At 40.1% G+C, this 21,612-nt stretch overlaps 2 protein-coding genes across 9 annotated transcripts in view; one reads left to right on the top strand and one right to left on the bottom strand.

The window, feature by feature from the left end:
* Positions 1 to 5,430: 5,430 nt before the first annotated feature.
* LOC116666650 (translation initiation factor IF-2-like) lies at positions 5,431 to 11,819 on the bottom strand. The gene is made up of 3 exons (XM_032490480.1): positions 11,606 to 11,819; positions 9,669 to 10,291; positions 5,431 to 5,758 (listed from the first exon to the last, which is right to left on the bottom strand). Exons 1-3 carry the CDS (start codon positions 11,817 to 11,819, stop codon positions 5,738 to 5,740), a joined length of 858 nt encoding a protein of 285 aa, XP_032346371.1. The 3' UTR covers positions 5,431 to 5,737.
* The window catches only part of PHF21A (PHD finger protein 21A), a 171,455-nt gene continuing 160,117 nt past the window's right edge, over positions 10,275 to 21,612 (top strand). For 4 of the 8 annotated variants that reach the window (XM_032488531.1, XM_032488533.1, XM_032488530.1 and 1 more), the window contains exon 1: positions 10,275 to 10,658. The gene's annotated coding sequence lies outside the window, so the exon portion shown is untranslated. Of the gene's footprint in view, positions 10,659 to 11,278; positions 11,895 to 11,938; positions 12,877 to 13,453; positions 13,676 to 21,612 lie in introns of those variants that run through there. The other 4 variants (XM_032488536.1, XM_032488534.1, XM_032488537.1 and 1 more) reach the window with 4 other exon arrangements.

Below are 21,612 nucleotides of genomic sequence, written 5' to 3'. Positions count from 1 at the left end.
CTTGTCTCGAATTCATTCATTCCTTTTAAAGCCTTGCCTGATTTATCTCTTAGCCTAGCACTACCCCATATCTCCCTCCTCCCGGCTCACAGGAATTCCCATTAGAAAGCAGAACCTGAACCTAAGTAGCCATGGGCAGGAATCCCAGTTTTGCCATTTACTATTTATGTGACTTTAGGCAATTTACTTAACCCCTCTGTACCTCAATATTCTTATCTATAAAATTTTAAGTATGTACAAAACATCTGGCCCAGAATGCTTAGCAAATGACAGCTGTTATTTTCACTATTAATAATTAACAGTAAGTCTTCACGGAGGGAAGAAAAACTCATCAGGAAAATTTTAGGGATCCCTGTTTTAACTCCCCCAACTATCCTGGTATGATAAGACATTTTTGTGTTACAGATGTAAAAACTAAAACCTGTTAAGCCAGTGACTTTTTCAATGTCCAGCTAGCATATAGCAGAGCTGGGACCTGGATTCCAAGTTCATAGAAATTTGACACCCTGATGTGTCAAACAGCTAAATGCACCTGAGAAGGCAGGGAAATTCAGATTTAAAACTTTGGGAGCTATTTCCAATTGAAATCCAATCAGGAATGAGGATAACATTTCTCTGAAATTGTAAATTTAAGTGAAAAATGAGAAACTTTAATTTTAAAAATTAGATCTAAAATTAGATTGGAAGCAGGGCCCACTTGTATTACCCACTACCATATTTTGTTCATTTGTTTACTTCTTCTTGTTATTCACAATTACACAGTCCAAATCATTTTCCCTTAAAACAGCAGTTTTGTAAATTGACTTACGTTCCAATAACAGATGAACATAAAATCTCCATGTTCATGCTGTCATACTCTCAGTCGATTTTGCTCTGTGGTCTTTTCGGTTTTACCTAGGCTGCTGAGGCGAGGACACTCCAGGATGAAATGAGATGTCTTTAGGCACAGTTAGTCACAAAGCTTAGGTTCGAGCATTTCAGCTTGGAATGAGCCTGTTCCCATCAACCCACTGACGTTTGTCATAGGAAATGTAGTCTTCATCCAGATTGGAATTGGAATGAGTTTTTCTTTTCTATTAGATGAACAGCGACAACACAATGTACTTGGAAAAACAAGTCTGTGCTTCTGCTAATTGAGGAAGTAGTATTAAAATAAAGTGTTTGTGGCCCTGAGACTTATAACCCCTGTACCTTCAGGGAGTCAAAAGTCCCCAGTTGGCTACTGGAAAATGCTTCTTGTATTTTAATTCTCACTCTCAATAAGTTAGGAGGACATATTGCTGTTTCAGGTCCCTACTTCTCTGTGTTATTTCCATATCCACCAATGCAATTCTTAGCCCCAAATCCCTAACCCACTACCTCTAGTTTCAGTCACCCATCCAGATGCTGGAACAGCAGAGGTAGTGTTATTTTAAATTAAAATTTAATTAATTCCTCTTTCACTTACAACACTGGTTTTCAGTAAACTCAGTCTTTTGTGATTTCTGTCTCCTCAGTTCTCTGCAGGCCAAGAGAGGGAAAAAGGCAGTATGATGTGTCCATTTTACAGATGGGAACAACAGTGGACTGTGCTCAAAAGCAGTGAACAACCTCTGTCCCATCTCATCAACTTCATAGTGCAGAAAAGATTTGGCTTCTTCATGTAACGAAGTGTAAAACACAAATGTTTAGCCCTGGTGGGGAATACAGCTTTCATCAATAGACATCTATGGATATAATGCTTTGAGTCCAAAGTTTTTGAGTTTTGAGAACCTTAAAAACATTCATCATTTGGATAGCTTTCTTAGCATTGCCACCTGTGGGGAAATATCCCATTTTAGAGATGAAGCTGAAAGGAAAGAAATTGGCTGGACTTAAAAGGAAGGACTAAAATCTAGGCCTTCTGCTTTCCCACTCCCACCATGTTGGGGTGTGGCTCTCCAAGTGTTCTAGCTGGGAAGCACACGGATGATGAGTTTAACACTAATGGGTGTCAGGTTCATCCAGAGATCATGACCTCAGTATGTAAATTATTCAGCAATGAGGTTGATGTGACTATCTATAGGTCATAAATCAGTTATAAACTCAGAAATCTGAGAACAGGTCCCTAAATAGAGAGGTGATTGTTACCTATCCAGGGCTTAATTTAAATATGCAGAGTTGAAGCCAAGCAAATTACCTATCTGATACCCTTTGCATTGGACTTGGTGAGAAGTGGATAGGATAGGTGCTTTACTATAGCAAGGGATGAGGGGTAAGTCCAGGTATGACAAAATGGATTTCTATCTGGAGTAGGCTCCAAATAATTGGTAATGGCTGTCTGATGCACTGTGTTGAGAAGGATTCTGAGGCCAAGTTCAGGCTCTGGGAAACGCACAGGACACAGAATTGCCATTCTTGGCTTGGTTGTATCGTACCCTTTACCCATCAGTGACAGGTGTTTCCCAAAGTGAGCACACTGGGTCACAGTTAGTCACCAAAATTGTCCTGCTGACTCTTAGACTCTGATGCATCTCCTACAACCAATCAAGGAAAAAGAAACCAAATTGCCGCCTTTCAAAGACCCTTAGAGCGATGATAAGCCATATACAAGATTGGGATAATGAAGAAGAAATGAGGACACTTGAAGATCCAGCTGTGACAAATCAGGCTGTTGACTGGATTTGGGGTAACTCCTTGTGACCATCATCCAGACAGCGAGGCTTCTCTGCTGTGTCTGAGTCCTGAGACTCTGCCTGCCTCTGTTCTTTTCATCTTTAGTAGTATCTCTTTCTCTCATTCAAGATCTTAGTCCATCCCAGTGCACACTTCCATCGTATTTCAGCATGAAGGAATGGCAGGACTGAGGAGATATATCTGAGGTCATTCCTAAACTCTAAGTTGCTCTAGTCTCCTAGCCGTGGATAAAGCCCTAAGTGAGTCTTCTTCCTTCAGTGCACAGGCCTTGCAAGGATCTGACCCCTGGGATTATGATCCCTGTGGCTGCTGCTTCTCTCGTTCTTCTCTCTAGGCCCACATCAAACAAACAATCACTCCTATACCTTACTCTGGTCTCTGAAAAATCAGGTCATGTCCTGTTTGGATGCCAGGCACACCCCTGTGGCTTTCTGTTCAGAACCACACTATCTTTACAGCTCCTTGGTTTATCACCTCCAGGGACTCTGCTTTGTCTCAGGCATCATTCTCTAGCCTTTACCACAGACTCTCCTTCCCTGTTGGTCCTGGGGCTCAGTGATAGCACCCCTAAGCCATTCTGATCCAGCTCCTCTTCTGTACAAAACTCTTCTTTTTTCTAAAAGAATTCTTGAGATCTCTGTAACTTCCTTCCTATAGTCCCATGAGGCACCATCCTAAATAGATAATATTTTACACTCAAGCTTATGTACCAGAACTCATCCAAACCTTTACAAGTGTTATTTCATTTAATCCTAATACCAATTCTATTATCACCCCCATTTAACAGATAAGAAGACTGAAGCACTTGAAGTTAATTGCCCAGAATTATATATCAGGTGGTAAATGGTGATATGATTGGGCAATCAGATTCCAATTGATCATTTTGCAAAACTGCCACATGATAATTCAAAATCACATTTGTACAGCAAAGACAGTTGCTATCTTGTCTGGGAAAATCTCTTCTGTTTTCTTTCAAATTCAGGATAACCTTTTTTCTGACACCCTTAATGATAAAACACATATTTGTTACAGAATTCTCAGACCTTTAAAAACACCCAATGATTACATAGGTGTGTTTGTTTTGTGAAAATTTACTGATGTGTATGACTTGTGACTGGTGCAGTTCTTTGTATGAACGTTATACTTTAATTAAAAAGTTTCATAAAAAATACCTTCAGATCCCCTTATTTATATTTTAATTTAGAAAACACCTCCTTGCACCCCACTTTAGGGCTGCAGTGCAATTTGCCAGTGCTTTGGGGGAAGGTGAATTTTGCAACAGCACGTAGTCAGATTTAAATGTTCAGGATGGACATACATTGTGCTAGCTGGGCATGCTATATCTGACCCCATGTGTTTTATGTGATACAGAGGTTGTAAAAAACTTATTAGAACATTATTTCAATAAGGGGAGGAGAACCTTATGTTGTCACAACAAACCTGTGTCTGGATTTAACTTGTAAGGTAGAAGGTTTCACACCACAGTTTAATGCTGCTTTAACTGGGTTGGAGTTTGGGATGTAACATATATATAAACAGGGTCTCAGTTTTATAGATGTATTAATTAGTTCTTGGGATTTCCAGGTTTCAATGTTGACAGAAAAGAAATAACAATAAAATGATATGTATTTGTGCAATGTGATGCAATTTACCAAAGACTAATAATAATATTTATCCAGCATATATGACATACATTGTCTCATTTAACCTCCATAACAACTCTCTTGAAGTCATGTGATTATCTGTGCATTTTGCACATAAGGAAACTGTGGCTTACAGTAGTGCATCATTTACCCAAGGTCAACTCAGGACTGTATGGTTCCAATGTTCCTAATTCCTCGAGAATAAGCCCTGCTACTTCTCATTAACAGCTTGGACCTTCACAACAACCCAATGGATTAAGTATTACTGTTTTCCCCATTTTGGACAAGGAAATAGGCCCAGAGAGATAAAGTGATTAGCTAGACATTTGCAGAACCCAGACCCAAGCTCAGGTTCTCACACTCTGAATTTGGGAATGCCTTCCACTATAACATCCTTGCTCAAGGCCCACAATACAATTTATTTGTGTTGATAATAGATAAACTAAAGGTGCAAATAACAAGATGATAAAATTCTTTCCACATACCCAGTCTTGGAGGATCTGCCTGTGATACTTGGAGCAGGTCAGCAGCTTTAAGGCAACATTTCTACAGCTCTAATTGTAACCATTTTAGTTTTTAACAACAGACTGGCCTAGGCTCCCTGATCCACATCAATTTCTTCTTGGAAAAAGAATTAGGATCTGCTTCTCTGGAGGGCACACACATACAGATAGATCTATCTGTGGTGTTCAGTCTAGTTCAGAGGTTCTCAACCCCCACTACCTGAAATCCCCCGTCCCCCCCACCTCCCCACCACTAACCTGGTGCAATTTTACCCTTCTCCCTCACCCCATAAACACACACACAGGGGGCACTTGGCAGTGTCTAGAGATATTTTTGATTGTCACAACTGTGGGGGAGGTACTATTGGCATCTGGTGGGTGGACACCAGGGACGCTGCTAAATATCTTTCAGTGCCCCTACAACAAAAAATTATCTGGCCCAAAGTGTCAATAGCGTGAGGTTGAGGAGCCCTGGTCTAGTCAATTCTACTAAAAAAAACACATACACCTGAAGCTGCTTAGGATTTAATTGACGGTGGAGATTATGGCAAAGTAACAAAATTAAGGTGTTCTCTAGAGGGTTGACTGCTTCTCCACCAATATTTATTTATTTACAAGTTATATCTGATCCATTTCCAATTATAATTTCAGCTTACAGTAAATACACACACAAGACAGTTAAAGAGATTTTTAAAAGATCAGAAACCATTGAGACAGAGGAGAGAAAGAACATACATTCAACTTCTGCTAGTCACTGGGGATTTTCTGTCATAATTCTTTAAAAATCACACTGATATGTCTCCTCTACTTACCTAAGAATCTTTTTGGTACAAGCCAGGTTTTCATTTATTCCAGCCCAATAAAAATTAGAAAAGAAGGCTCGGTGAACTCCAGTAGTTATCTCCCTGGTTGGACCCTCAGGTTTTCAGACAGTGTTCAAATCTTCTTTAGTGTGACCTTTTAAGAGACAATGGGGTTTCTTTTCAGCCTGAAGTAGGAAACAGGATAGTGGTTGAGTGAAAGACAGGCAGGGGTTGGGGGTGGGAGGGAGGAGTTGGATGAGAAAGCTGTTCAAGTTGTCCTCTAGGAGGGCAGGATTCATTACGTTGTTTGAAATACTGTCAAATTGCAGAATATCATTGACAATTATATAGAAATATAAGTACAAAAAACACTTAATATCTAGCGTATGGTGTGTGCTATGTTACTACAAAACTTCAAAAGAAAAAAATTAAGAAACTTGTTTATTCTCTAATACATAATGCTTCCATGTGATACTATAATATGTAATGCTTCTGTTATATTTTTCCTATATTTATATCTCTGCATTAGACTGAGTTTTACCTTTGTTCAACAGGTTTTGATGACTATTAAATGGTTTTTGGAGGGTAAGTAAGTGATAGGAGAGCAAACTCTTAAGTTATTGTGCACCTGATATTATGTCTAAAAGTTGAATGATGGGGGTGGGTATAGCTCAGTGGTAGAGTGTAAGCTCAGAATGCATGAGGTCCTGGATTCAATCATCAGTACCTTCTCTAAAAAATAAATAAATAAATAAGTAAACCTAATTAACCCCCCAATTTAAAAAAAAAACTAAATTAATCAAAAAGGAAGGCAGTTTAAAAAAAGTTGAATGATTTATCTCAAAGGAGCTTCTGATGGTAAATTTTCAGTTTTCAGCTTATCTCTGGGATCTTCTCTGATACTAATTGTTACCTTTTTTTCTTTAGCATTTATGCCAGTTAGCCCCTTCAAAAATCCTACAAAGTATTATCTGAATTTTATGTATGAGAAACACCAGTGTTCAGAAGGCCTAAGTGTTTGCACGAGGCCACACAGGTAGTGTCTACTGAGTGCCCCAGGAAAGGTACACTTAGAGCTAGAGAAAGATCCAGTGAAATGTATCACAATATTAACCCCACAACCTTGAGTCACCCTGAGACTCCTTGGATGCATGTGCCACATCGGCACTGGACAAGCTATTGGGACTCCACGTGTTCACCTTCTCTTGAGTTACATTAACTCAGAAAATGAATTTGAAGGCACGGAAAAGGATGTGTGATGTAGTCCTATGTGCCAGGCACTGTGCTAAGCACTTTAGGTGAATCATTATTTCATTCAATCTTCTCCACAGCCCTACAAAGTAGGTATTAATAGCTGCATTTTACAAGATAGGAAAACTGAGGCTTTGAAAGGTTAAGCAACTAGTCCAAGGTGCCTTAGCTGAAAAGGAGTCATACTTCTTAGGTGTGGGAATTCAAGTCCACTTGCTTCCACTCCTCTTCACCATCTTAGAGTGAGGGCAGAGTATGTAAATGGGAACGTGGTCTATAAATGATTCACAAGCTAGAGAATTATTTTTCATAGAGTTTGGTAGTTATATGAGTATTAGATAATTATTCAGTTAAAATATTTTAATTAAGTGTAAATATCTAAAAGGTGATTTTTGCATGGCATTGAATTTTGATTACTGTGCAAGCATCTTAATAACCAAATACCTGGTACAAGAAGTTCAGAGATTTTAGTCTTCAAAAGTGGATTGGTAAATGACAGCCTGTAGGCCCAATCCTGCCCAAACCCTGGTATTGTGAGACCCCCGAGCTAAGAACGTTTTAACGTTCTTTTTTTTATGGTTGAAAAGGAGGAATATTTTCTGACACGTGAAAGGTACATGAAATTCAAATGTCAGGGCCCATAAATAAAGCCTTCATTAGAACATAGCCAGGCTCTTTTGTTTACATATTTTCTATGGCTGCTTTTGTGTTACAACTGCATAGAGAAGTTGTAAAGGAGACTACATGGTTCACAAAGTCTTAAGATATTTCCTATCTGGGCTTTTGCAGAAAAAAGTTTGCTGACACTTGTTCTGTAGCATTTACACATTCAGGCACAATTTGAGTTTCTGAATTTTTTTTTCTGTGAAATTCTGAAACATTTTAAACTTTTTTATTTTCCCTCCAGGAAGAACACTAAAGCACTCTTGCTCTGAAAAAATTTTGACAGCCTGGTCTGATTTGAAATGACACCATTAGATTATGGTCCAGTGCTTAGTGGGTCCAGCTTGAAAGGCTCCTGCCTTCACTCATCTTTTAGATACATTAGAGTTATCTCCAGATGATAAAGCTGCGTCTTACTACCAACCAGTCCTTCCGTTATTCACACTGACTGCGTTATGGGTTTAGTTTCACAACATTTTGAGTTCATCCAGGCTTCTTGAATCATTTATAGGGATTTTCATTTTCAATCTCAAACTCTTACACATTTTCTCTGCTGTGAATTTTTTTTAACATAAAGCTCAGAGTACTAAATGGCCTACACCTGTAAAGTAAAGCCCATACTTTTATTTTTTAGCTTTAAGATACCAGATTTTTTTTAAATTGCTTTTTCTTGAGAAACCGAACTTAATTTTGCAGGCCACAGAAGAAAATGCCTGCGTGTCCAAGGATCTCAAAGCACCTCTGGTGGAAATACATAACAAGATAAAGTCTGTTTATTTTTAAATACTGTTTATTTCTTGGAGGAAATACTATTTAATGGAAAAGATGGGACTAGTAACACATAGAGTCCAAGGCTATTTCTGGTACCGTCAATGACTCACTTTGACTTTGGGCAAATCATCTCTCCACTGTTGCTCTTTATCTGCAAAAACTGGACTTCATGCCTATGGGAGTTACATGGCTAATCAATGCTTGGAAAATGCGTAGTGGCAGATGCTACAAAAGTGCTGAGCTTTAAAAACAAAACCACCCCACCCCCCATTTGTATTCAGTTGAGGTTGGGGCTTATTGTTATTTAACATTCGAAGGCCAACACTACGTTAAGTCCAGTGTGCTGCACGTAACAGATAATATCACACTGTCTAGTAGGGATTTTTTTTTTTAAATATAAGATTTTGGACTCCCCACCCCCTTTATTGTGGTTGGAGGTTATTTTAGAATCCAATAGTATATCCACACAGAAACATTCAGCTTTAAGTTGAAAACTATCGATTTAAAAATCGAAATAACACCCCCCCGCAAAAAAAAAAGAGACCCTCCTCCCGCCCCGTTAAGAATTCTCTCAAAACAAGAATTCTGATGTTTTTCTCCTCCCTGCAGTTCTCCATGTTACAGTCCTTAGAGGTAGAATAGGCATAAAATACTTTCACTAATAAAATATGACAAACCGCCGGATTATACGTGGCCGATTCCCAGTGATTGCCCTGCTACACAAAGCAGAAAAGTAAATGCCATCATCCCCCTTAGAACAAAAGAACTTAGGAATAAAAAACATGGAGAGGGGGGAGAAAGCAGCAATAAATAAAGGTGAACGAAGGACCCCATCCTCTGCCCCTCCCCAAAGCGAGTGTGGGACTAAGTACTGCTAATAAAGTGGTTCAAGGGTAGTTATTTGGAAAGGGGGCGGGGTGGTGAGGGGAGGGAGCAGGCGAGCGGCGGCCGGGGATTGCATGTTGCATTCGACTTGAGGTTGCATCTTTCTCCTGTTGCCTGGACCACGCTCCCCCATTGCAGTGCTTCCCCATAAGCTTCTCTTCGCCCCTGCCCTCGCGGCTTTATTTCCCCCCTTCAAACTGCTGTTGCACTGGAGGGAGTTGGGGCCGCTCCGGAGCCCCTTTGCAGCTCCTGCCGGCGGGAGGGGGAGTTGGGCTCGGGCCGCGGAGTTGGGGGGGCCGCAGCGGGCTCTGGCCTCGCCTCGGCTGCAGCTACATGGGTGCCGAGCTGCAGCGCTGCACGGGCCCATCATTGCGGCGGCCCCGGAGTTTAGCCGCTGCCGCTCGGTGCTCAGCCCCATCACCACCACCGCCGCCGCCGCTGCACTGGAGTTTGGCTGCTGCTGCCCTACTTCACTCTAGTTTAGTTTCACTCACTTTACATCCGGGTTTTTTCCCTAGGCAATGGGGGCCGCAGCACACCCCGTTCCTTAGGCAAAGTGAAATAAATTCGCCGCACCGACACGTCAAGTAGTCCGCCCGCCCGAGCGCCGCCGCGGGCCCCCGCCGCTCCCCCCGCCGCCGCCCCGTCGCCCCCGGGGAGGGCCCGTGCGTCCCGGGAGCCGCGGGCGGAGGCGCGGGAGCCTGGGCAGGCCGCCGTACAACTCCGCCCGGCGGCCCCCTCCCACCTCGCCGTGCCCCTCTACCCCGGCGCCTCCTCTCCCCCCGCCCTCGTCCCCGCTTTCCCAGCCCCAGTCCCTCTCGCCCGGCTCTCGGGAGCGGCGGGAGCGCGCACGGCGGCGGCGGCGGCGGGCCGGCGGGGCCGCGCGGCGGGCTCCCGCGCGGGCGAGTGTGTCTGGGCCTGGGCGGAGGGATCCCCGGGCTGAGGCGGCGGAGGTGCTGCGGCCCGGGGCCGGGTGGTGAATGGGCTGGTGGTGCTCGCTGCTGCTGCTGAGAGGAGGAGGAGGATGAAGAGTTGGGCTTGTTTGTCTCCCACAGTTTCTCTCCTGCTGCTCTGATTCCCCACCACCACTCCGGCCCGGGGCCTGTGTGTGTCTCTCCTGGAGGAGGAGGAGGATCCAGTTCCTCCCCCCACCCCCTCCTCCCCACCCCCCCTTGCCTGGGGAAGAGGAGGAAAGAAACAGCCCAGAGAGAGGGAGAGAGAGAGTGAGTGAGTGAGAGAGAGAGGGAGAGGAGAGGAGAGGAGGAGGAGGAGGAGGAGGGAGAAGGGAACAACCTACCATCTTAACACACTAATATCTAAAAAGTGCGAGAGGCCCAGAGCAGCAGCAGAAGCAGCAGCAGCAGCTCCAGCTTCTTCCCTCCCTCCCCATGAAGAAGAGTTCCCTCCTCCTCCTCCTCCTGCTTCTCCTGCTCAGAGTTCCTGCCTCCAGCTGCCAGGGGGGACAGCCAGCCAGCAGCAGGAGGGTGCAGTATCCCAGCTTTTCCATTCTCTCTTCTCACTCTCTCTCTCTCTCTCTCTCTCTTTTTTTTTCTGGAGTAGCTCTATTTCCCCTCCCTCCCCCCTTCCCCCTCTCCCCCTCTCCCTCTCTCTCTGTCTTGTCTCTGGTGTTTGTCTCTGGGAGGAACAGGGGCTGCTTGCTTGGAGTTTGTTGTGGGGGGGGAGGTAGGGGGAGGGGAGGGGTGTGTGGGAGGGAGGAGGGAAAGGGGGGTGTTCTCGGCAGGACCCCTCAGTCAACTTGAGATTTGAGCAGTAACTTCCCCTTCGGGGCGCCCCCCTGCGTGCCCTTCCTATTCCTCCCCCCCTAAAAAAAAGACAATGGAAAAACCTTGTCTCCCCCTTCCTCTCCTCTGCCCTCCACCCCTCCCCAGGATAAATTGGAAGTAAGTTTATGAGCAGCCTCAGGAGCCTGGGCGCTGAGTGCTGGGCCGGAGCGGGTGACAGAGGCGGCGCGCCGGGGGTGGCGGCGAGGGGGCGTCACATTGTCCCGGCGGGCGGCCGGGGAGGGGGCCGCCGGCGGGGGCGGGGGGCGCGGAGCTTCGTCCGCCCCCTTGAGCTCTCCCTTGGCCCAGGGATGGTCGCCGGGGCTCTTTCACCACCCCACCCCCCCTCGGGATGCTGTCGGGGGGAAGTTTTTATTATGGTTATTTATTTAATTTTTTTTTTTTGGGGGAAAACCATCTTGTTTGGTGACTGAAGGATCTGGTTTAAAAAAAAAAAAAAAAAGCTGAGGCTGCTGACGCTGCCGGGCCCGAGTGTGTGTGTGTGTGTGTGTGTGTGTGTGTGTGTTTGTGTGTGTGTGTGTGTGTGTTGGTGCATTTGTCTTGGGTGGCCGGAGCAGCGTTGGGGAAATTCCGCTTATTCTTCTTCTTCTGCAACTTGTTATTCCGGAGAGTCTGCCTGCACCCCTCACCCCGGGGCCGGCCCTCCCGCACTCGCCCCCGCCGCCCGTGGCCGCGGGGCGCCCCGGGACCCCGCGCGGGCCGGGGCCCGCAGGCCGCTCTGAGAGGGGCCGCGGCCGCCCCTCCCCCGCCCGCGCCCCCGCCGGGGGGAGGGGCGCGCGGAGTGGGACTCTTTCCGTTTGGTCCAGCCCCGTCGTGCACGCAGTTCCCAACACTTCTCGTCATCCTCTCTTTGGTCTCTTTATTCTGCTGAGCGGTGCTGTTAGGATTTCTTTTTTTCCCCTGACCACGTTCGCGATGGTGGGTAGCAGCAAGGTGGCCCTGGTAGGGGAGGGGTTGATACCGCGATTGGGCACCAGGGGAAGAATGTCTCCTTTCAACTTTGTCTGGTTTGCACCCCCGCAGAAGGCCACACGCCGGTTGTGGGGTGCAGATGTGCAGAGAGTGATTTCTAAGTAGTTGAGTTGTTGAGATGAGGGTACGACTGCTAATGGTAGGCAGGTTTTGTTTTCATTGGTGAATCTGGTGTCATCATATTCCGGTCATATGTTGAAATATTCTTTGTTTAGGTCTTGAAGTAGAGGATCTTACTCTGCACGTCCACATTGTGTTGTTTTAAATGATGTCTGCAAGTATGGCTTTCTAGAATTTCAAATGTGAGTTAAGGTCCGGGCGTGTGTGGGCCTTAGCACTGGCCTTGACAGTGAACTTTGTGGCTGTGTTTTGGATTTCAAAGATTTGCCCCATAGCTGGGATGCGAGCTGTGCATTTTTGTTAATAGTAGGTGTCAGGAATGTAGATGCTTAAGCTGGGGACGTTAGAGAAGGAAGAACATTTATGTATTAATAATTGATAGCTGAATATTAGAATCAGATTAATTTGGGCTGATGAAAGTTTTTTTTTTTTTTTTAAAGCAGTTATGCACTCTAGGAAGGAAGCCTTTTCATAGGCACACTTTATAGGGGTTCTTTAGGGCGCAGAGCTTGAAAATCTCCTTTTAGAGAGGATACTCATCAACATCTGTAGCTTCGTTGAGGGCCTGGTAAGGGGTCTGAAACTGGGGCTAAGATATCTAAGTATACTTTTCAGTGTTTCTGTTGTTTGTTTACATCTGGTGTTCATTCACGTTTGGGCAGTAGAAATAAATAGGTCAGCCTTACTTTTGGTTTTTGAAGACTCGCCCCCCCCCTTTTTTAAGTTTCACAATTTACTTGGTTTCACAGCATTGTAGGAAACTGTTACTACATTTTTACTGGAAATACTGTTATTCATTTTGATTTTGGTAAGTTCCTTTCTATTCTTTTTTTCGGTCTCCATTTGTATATGGAATCTACATTGTGGGCTTAAAACTAGCTTATTGAGGGCCATTTAAAATGTCTAAAGAATGCATTTTAAAATCTCAGGACACATCTTTTGATGGCAAAGATGAAATTTTTGTGTGCAGTTATGCTCATGTTTATAAAAAATTTTCTGTGCTTAAAACTTTGTAGATGTACAACTATCCTTAAACGAAGAGCGTAGTAATAGTGCAGAAAATTCTCAAAACACAAACTTCTGGCTAACATGTTCAGAATATTCCAGATGCTTTTTTTTAATGTCATATTTTTCCTTTTTTTTTTTTTTTTAACCTAATAGTATTTGCAATACGACTGGCATTGCTTGGATGGCCTTAATAGTCTTTTGCTTGAGTGCTTCTGAAGATAGTTTTTAGATAATTTTGCAAACTTCATTTAAACATGTTGCACTTCGGACTCATGCAGGTCTTTATGAAACTGGAATAGTAATAGTAATAGACTCCTACCTGTGCCAAATTTTATTTTTAAGAAGTATAAGTGATGGACAGGGCCCTATTTCTTTAGGTTTGAAGAGTCTGTCCTTTTTCTCATTCAATCATCTGGAAGAGCTGCCTCAGAAATACTCTTCTTCTGCTTACATGAAGAACTCTAAATGTTACCCAGCAGGAGGTGCTGCAGCAAGAAAGGCAATTTCTGAAATTTGAGGGTCTTGCTACTTATTACAGCTCTACTTAGCTTCAACTAAGCAACAGGATTAACACTTTAAAGTTCCAGAAAGATTTTTGAGTAAGTCCATTGAAAAATTACATTTTCCATTTGAAACTGAAATCTTTGACTGCTTTTTACCTGCTTACTGTATTACACAAAGCAGATTGCTTATTGTGGCTGGGTTAAGGATACTGCCCTTAGGTACAGAGTGCTGTTAGAATTATTTTATTTTGAAGAGGAGTTAGTTTCTTTTTGATGAGTGGGATGTTGAACAGTTTTTTAAAAGATTATGTGCAATGGCTAGAAACAAAAGTAGTTGGTATGACTTGGGCTTTAAGTTTTGTGGTCATCTCTATAATATTAATACAAGTAAGATACAGAGTATTTGAAATTTTGGTTAGGGAAATATTGTATAGAAAAATTTTTAGACTTTTTGTGTTTTTTTCCCTCCAGTCTATGGACAGTGATCTTAGTAGATAAATTCTTATAAACTTATAAATACATTTGGTTGATGCATTTGAGTTGGCCTCCAAAGACTAAGATTCTTGAACTATAAATAAAGTTATATCTGTGGGTATAAGTCATTGCTGATATGTCCATTAGTAACACTTAACAATAACTGAATAAAGATGAAAGTAGTTTCATAGCATTTACAGCACATGATCCTTTGAAACTCTGTGCTAAGTGAATTGGTTTATCACTGGAAATATCATGCTACTGTGGTAGCTTAGAAAGTTTTAAAAACTTAGGAATGTGTAGAAAATTTGATGAACCTGCTTTGAATTTTGTTTGTTTCCTAGGAATAATACTGTACTTTTTTCTCATTAAGATCAAATGAGATAATACATGTGAAAGTTCTTTGTAAATTGTCAGAAGCCATGCAGATGTTAAATTGTTGAGATAGGTGGCTAATTAATACATGGGCAGAAGCTTCTGTCTTAAAAATGTTAACCTTCTCTATATCATTTGAGAAATGAGTGCATTAAAAGTGCACCAGGAACACTTTATGAGTGTTTTTTTTTTAATTCTGCTGTGGTTACCAAAAAGCTCTTTGTTACAGTTTTGAAGCTTTGTTTAAAAAATGCTGCCTAGGCAGTTTCCCCTAATTCAAAAAGAAGATCATTTTTCCTTTTGTAGAAATGTGTATCACCTATTAAGGTTTTTCTTCATTTCTCCGTTGCTGTGATGGTAGTTGATTTTAGTGAATATTTAAGTTTCCAGATTCTTCTATAGATTCGTATTAACACACCGAGTAACAGATGTCATGGTTAATATTTTGATTGTTTTGACTGATTCTGCTAACTTCCTGAGAAATTCTTAATAACTTAAACCTTCCAAACTTGTTTCAAAGTGAAAAAGATATATATATATGTCAGTATGCATTAGTATTCGGTACGTGTGTATATAATTTTTGTTTCTTTAGAGGGATGTCTGAGGAAATGACTACTCAAATCTAGAGGAGTGCACTGAAATATTTTTGTATAAAAATAACCCAAAAGTTTAAAACTCAAAGCTTTGAGTTCTGGCTTTCTTAATAGACTCTGTTTACAAATTTGAACTAAGATAAAATAACATTGATAATTGGGATTCCCTATGTTTATGAGTATATCAAAAGGTATAGTATCTTAAATTTTAGAATTGACTGCTCTTTGTGAAATAGCCTCAATTAGAAAATAAATATAGAAACTTGCTTCTGTGAAGGGTGAGAAAAACATTTAACTCTTTAGATAAAAATGAAACCTCTCAGGGTAACGTTAACTTTTTCATCCTACAGGCAGTGAATACTAAAGCATTTTTTGAAGAAATACTAACATTAAGGTTGTATTAATGTGCTTTAAAATTTTGTATCCTTAGTATTTTATTGCCAAAGGCTTTTGTAATTAATTACTGTTGAAAAGGAAAAAAGGAAGGGATTAAAGTTTTAGGTCTCTAACCTTTGACAGAATTCCTTTATATCTATATACAGAGCTGATGTCTTGAAACATGTTTGAATCTTCATATTAATTTGTGCTGGGAAATATTAATGATTTATGTTGACTTCTCAGGCACTTTTTTTGGTAGGCCCTAAATATTCTTTGGGAGCATAGCAATGTATTTTGATCACTTTAACTTTACCAGGTACTGCTTTATGTTTTTTTTTTTTTTTTAAGAGGTAATATGTTAACACTATTAAATTTATTGTAGATAATTATTTCTTAAATAGTGTATGTTTCCTTCTTTGTATACTTGTATGTATATGTGGCCCATACTATTTTGTAGGCTTTCACATTTTTCTTATTTGTGTATTGAATTTCTGAACAGTTACTGTTTGTGAGAATGTTGAAGTAGACCTTTAAGAATAACTTTTATATTGCTTGTCTATCAGGTCAGTCTTAAACTGGAGGTGGTGGGGAACTCTTTTAGAGATAATATGTGAGTTTAAGTCATCCTTTGGGCTTTTCTAAAGCAACTTTCTTAAACTAGACACTTGTTTGGCAGTTTGAATGCCCCTTCACTTCTCTCCCTCCAGTACACTGCAAAGCACACCGCCTCCCCCCCTCCCCTTAAATAAAAAATAGTGAGTTAGCAGGTCTTGGTTGAAGGAAAGTATTCTTTCCTATATTTCGGAATCATCTGTGGAAATATTTTTCTGCTTTTTAAAGTAGACAAAAAAGTGAACTGATAATGTGGAAATAGGAAGGGGATGGGGCCTAACAGGTTGATGATCTAGGCTTTATTTTGACTCTGTTTGTGGGCCTAGGGGAGAAAAATAACTTAAACACAGAAGCCAAAAAGATGGGTTTTGTTTTATTGTTTTGGCTGCATTGAGAATACAAACTGTCAGTACTTGAGGAGAAGGAGCAGCAGAAAGGAATTGATTTTTTTTTGCTGCAGATCCAAGTATTGTTAACCATGTGCATCTCTAAAGCAGCACGCTTACAAATCAAACAGTAGTTGATTCTCTCACTCAATTAACAGTCAGAACTCTAAACTTTTTTTTTATTTAAATAAGTACCAAAAACTTCAGAATAGTGACAATAATTTCCTGATAAAAGTGGGTGATAGTAACCATGGCAACTGCTATCTCAGGCCTTATGGACAGTATGTTGTATTGATGATGCTTCAGATCCTGTAGTAGCCTGTCACTTTCATGGTGAAATGTAGTAGCATGTGTTGCAGGTGATTTTTAGCTGGATTGTGTTAAATTTGTGTGCCAGCTTATCTTTCCTTGTTAGGAATTTCTTGGACTGTATTCCACAGCATGTTTGTGAAGGTGCTGTTGCCTGAAAATAACCCACCACCTGTGTTAGGCCTCCTGATGCAGATTGCACTTAGTTCTTTCCCAGCCTCCTTCCTCAGTCTTTCAGAAAATAGGGGTGTGTGTAGAAACTATATACATAAATTACAGCTCAAGGTTATTCACTTTAGCTTAAAAAAAACTTGTGTATTTAGAAGGATGAGAAAAAAGGGTCTGTAGTTGGAATTTTTTTTCTAAGTGTTCTTTTCAGAAACTTGTGTGTGTGAAATGAGGGGTGAGGAGTGGAGGGCTTAAATATTGAGCAAGGACTTGACAAAAGAACTTCAGTATGATTGGTTTTAGTTTTTGTGTGTGTGTATGTGTATGAGATGGTGTTATATACGTATGTATTACTATAAGAATATATTTTGTAGTGGGCAGTATTAGAGTATGGAAAATGTTTTCATATGAGAATTTTCTTCAAGAAAAATTATTTATTAAACATAACTTGAATGACTTAAGAGAAAGCACGGTAAAACAAAACTTTTTTTGAAGAGGGGAATAGAAAGCTTTGAAACTGATCAAGCCAAACTTAAAAAAAATTGATTTAAAAATTGTATCTTTAAATATAATTTAAAAGTTGTAATCGCATCTGTTTTGCTTTTTAAGTATTTCTTTTTTATGCTTATGCTGTTGTATGCTTATCCCTTATAAAGTTTTTCTAATGTGACAGTGTTGGTCTAAATATTAATTGATACTTTTTCCAGTATATGCTAAAGAATCTGTGCTGGAGCAAAGAGCAATTATATGTGAATTTGACCAGGCCCTGATAATAAGCTCTTGTCAATTTGTGCTAGATAGTTCAGACTTTGTTGGGACTTACGTGATGGGGTGAAGTGGTTTACTTACTACAAGTCCCAAGATGCACTGCGGTTTTTTTTGCCTTGCTCCAGATTAGAGCATTGCATGCTGGGACCTGTAGTTGCTTTAAACAGCACAGGGAACCCTTCCCTCTTGTCTACTCCATTTTATACACAGCTTCCCAAGCCTGTAAGAACTTTCTGCTAAGTAAAGTTTGATTGCTAATACCACGATTATTATGCTGCTTATATTCTAAAGTGAGTCTTCAGAAACACCATAGTGTTTTAGTTTACCTTCGATGAGTTTGCTGTTTTTTAAAATCAGTTACTGTAAGATTTACTGGTAAAATAACAATATACGTGTATATATTCACACCTTGACTTAGCAATTGTAAATTTTTTTTTCTGTGATGATACAGGTCTCATTATAATTGCAGCATTAACTGATGGCTAGTATGGGCATTAGAATTAGAAGCCCATTATTGTAGAGCCTGATATATATATGCTGTTCTCTTTCCTTTGAATGGGGACAGTTACTCAGTAGTTAAAGTTGAATGGAAGGGTATTTTGGGGCTAGTATTTAAGTTTAGGTTTTTTTATTCTTATTTAATGATTGTCAACATCTTAAATCTCAGTACTCTTTAAATGGAAGACAGATTCCTGAAAATAGATATTGTTTACTGTGAATTTAATACTCAAAGGTATAGTCTGAAAGGTAGAGAAAAAGGTGTTTTCTTTAATAGTTTTATTTTCATTTGTGAAATTAAGATTTCTATCCTTTTGAGGATTCTAATACTCTTACTTTATTAACTAATATCAGTATTGTTGCAGAGATTAAATGTTAAAGTCTGTGAAAGTGCTTAGCACAGTGCCTGGCATGTAAGAAAGGCTCAGTAAGTGTTTAGAATTAGCAGCAGCAGTAGTAGTAGTGGTTATTGTTATTTAAAAAAAGTAGCATGCTTTACATTTTTTCTTCTCTTCTTACATTATTTGATCAGAGGCCCAGGATGTTCTACCAAGGCCTAGAGATTTTTGGCCAATGGTAATTATGTGGTAATTCCTTAGAATTTTTCACTGTACATAAATGTCTTCCACCTCAGTTTCTCCCTAAGTGATATGTGCACGAAGTCGGACAACCAGCCAGGAGCAGAATTTTGACCAGAATTCAGTGCTGCCTATTCAGTACTCTTTGCCACTGTACCGAGGCCTTTGGTTGACTTTGGAAAGTTCAAAAGATAATGAAAATTTCTTCATTCGTAATGTTTGCACTGTTAGAACATCCAAACTAGTTGATTAATGAAAATAAGATCCTGCAGATATGTTCCCTGTGTCACAGTGTATGTAACCTTAGAAAAATTCTGTTGTGTTTAGAGGCATGAACTCATCTATCACCACAGCTCACAGTGTTACAGGATTGATGTATTGGAGGCCATTGAGCAGGCCCAGAAAGAAAATGTAGTTTCAGGTCTGAGTTGTACTTAAAATGTTAGGTTCAAAGAAATCATAAGTCTTTACATTATTTTTTCTCTTTTGGGACACTCTAACTTCTTTTGGGCCCTTGAACTTGTTCACGGATATTTTTATCTACATGGCTTTTAGCCATATGAGAAGGGAAAGGGACACCTGGGAGTACTGAAAAATGTAGGCATAAGTTGTGATGTATGGTGCCTCAGTTTGAGTGTATGCAGAATCAGGGAAGTGTCATTCTTACCTACTTGGTCAGTGTCTATTCCGGCAGAGTTCCTGGAATGTTATTGCCTGCTGAGGGCTGTTGTGTTTATTTAAGAAAACTGTATTTGGTAGTAATTATTTAAGTACTTGTTTCCACAACAAACCAACCCACTGTAATAATATTAACCTTTATTTTTCCTCATAAATGTGAACTGAAATTTGTTAATGTTTGTATATTGGACATTAGATTCTTTAGACGTGTCATAAATTTATGGAATCTGATATGCCTCCGCACTATGAATGGTTTTATTTATTTTATATTAACTTGTCTCTTCAATACCTAATATTAAAACGAAATAAATTTGGAGATTACAAAGATGTTAAATTCAAAAGGCTAAGTGTAAGGGAGAGAATACTCTCTACTATTAATTGGCCGATGCAAGAAGTTTGGATGAATTCTTACATACATTTTATAGTTATGCACACTTGTGTGATTCCTGAAATACTAAAGTTGAAAGCAAGGAGAGGAAATAAGGAGAGTAAAAATTGGGCAGCCATATGTAATTCTCTGTGGAGTCCTCTGACACACCTAAACTATTGAGCACAGTTTTCTTTCTTTCTTTCTTTTTTTTTTTTTGGAAATGTCCCAGGCCACTGTAAATGAAACAGTTGTAATGGTGTCAGAAGACCTGGCTTTTTCAAGACCAAGCCTGTCACTAACTCTGTACTGTTGAGAAATTCAGCCTAGCTGGACTTCAGTTTTCTCGGTACTGTAGTAAAATGAAGATTTTGGTAAAAGCCTGCTTCACTATGCTGTTAAAAGGATTAGATGAGATAGTACTCATGAATGAAAGGTTTAGACTGAAGAAATATATATAAATTGAGTTTCTAATCACTAATAGATGGCTGGATTTTAAGATATTTGTCTATATGGTGTTAACAATGATTGTATTTTTAAAAATTTAAATATGTGAGTTAGAATTAACTGGTGAGCTAGTTCCCCCCACCACAGTCAACAGACAACTTCTTTTTTTTCCCTTTTTAAAAAATTTTTTTTTGGGGGGGTGATTAGGTTCATTTATTTATTTTTAGAGGAGATAACTGGGGATTGAACCCAGGACCCTGTGCATGCTAGGCATGCACTCTACCACTTGAGCTATAGCCTGTCCCCAACAGACAACTTCTTAATGTATGTCTACAGTGTAGTTCTTGACAATATGCACTGATGCATTTGTGTGTATATATCATATATATAAATATATATATGAATATCATAAATAGCATAAATGTACTTGTGTATTATGGTAATGAAAAGTTTCAATTATGGGCTTTTATGTTGAAAAATATTTTTGTATGTTAAATATACAGACTTACACAAACATATTTGTTCTTAGAGAAATGACAGATAAAAGGCTTTAAATATTTGGCAGTTTGTGAATAGTTTTTGTCTATTTTCAGGTTATCTGTTGTTATAATAATAACTTAACATTTACTAAGTGTTTATTATGGTGGTGCTAAGCCTTTCTACATGTAGGATCTCATTTAATTTTAATCCTCACAGCAATATTCTGAGGATTTACTCTTATTATCTTATCCCCCCCCCCCCCCCCCGCCACTTTACAGATGAGGAAATGAAGGCTTCCCTAGGGTCACATAGGTTGCAAATGATACAATCTGAATTCAAGCCAGGTTTGATTCTAGAGCCCCTCCTCTTAATTCTGTATTAAATTGTGTAATTCCCATAGAAACCTAGAAAGTGAATTACTAAAAAAGTTTTCAGTTTACTGAAAGGACAACAGCTATGAAATATCCTTTTAAAAATGTTTCATCTGATTTTGGTTGAGTTAGGTTGAAAGTTCTGGAAATAGTGAGCACTGGAATGGAATGAAATGAAATGAAGGCATTTGGGATAGGTATGTCCTGTTCATCATTTTATGCCCATTGCCAAGCACAGTACCTAGTATAGAGTGGGGTCTAACATCTCTTTCTTAAAGATTGAAAGTTGAGCACTGTAGCATGGTAGGTTATTTTATGTTTTCTTAGTAGGTGCAGATAGTTTTACACTGGTTATTTCAATTAGTCCTTATGTAATTTTCAACATTTTAGAAGGTTTGATGCTGTCTTTTTTTTCACACTTGATCTTAGCCAAAAGGCCAAGAAGTGATTGCTGTCTTTTTTTTTTTTTTTTTAAATATTAAAAGGCAGGGCATTGGAATTATTAAAGTAATACTTGCAGTATAGATATGTATAAAGTAGAAAACTAAAGT

This window comes from Camelus ferus, chromosome 10 (genome assembly GCF_009834535.1).
Source record: "Camelus ferus isolate YT-003-E chromosome 10, BCGSAC_Cfer_1.0, whole genome shotgun sequence".
In the NCBI taxonomy this organism is placed as follows: Eukaryota; Metazoa; Chordata; class Mammalia; order Artiodactyla; family Camelidae; genus Camelus; species Camelus ferus.
The sequence above is the reverse complement of the archived record's forward strand: the minus strand, read 5'-3'. Positions and strand labels throughout refer to the sequence as shown.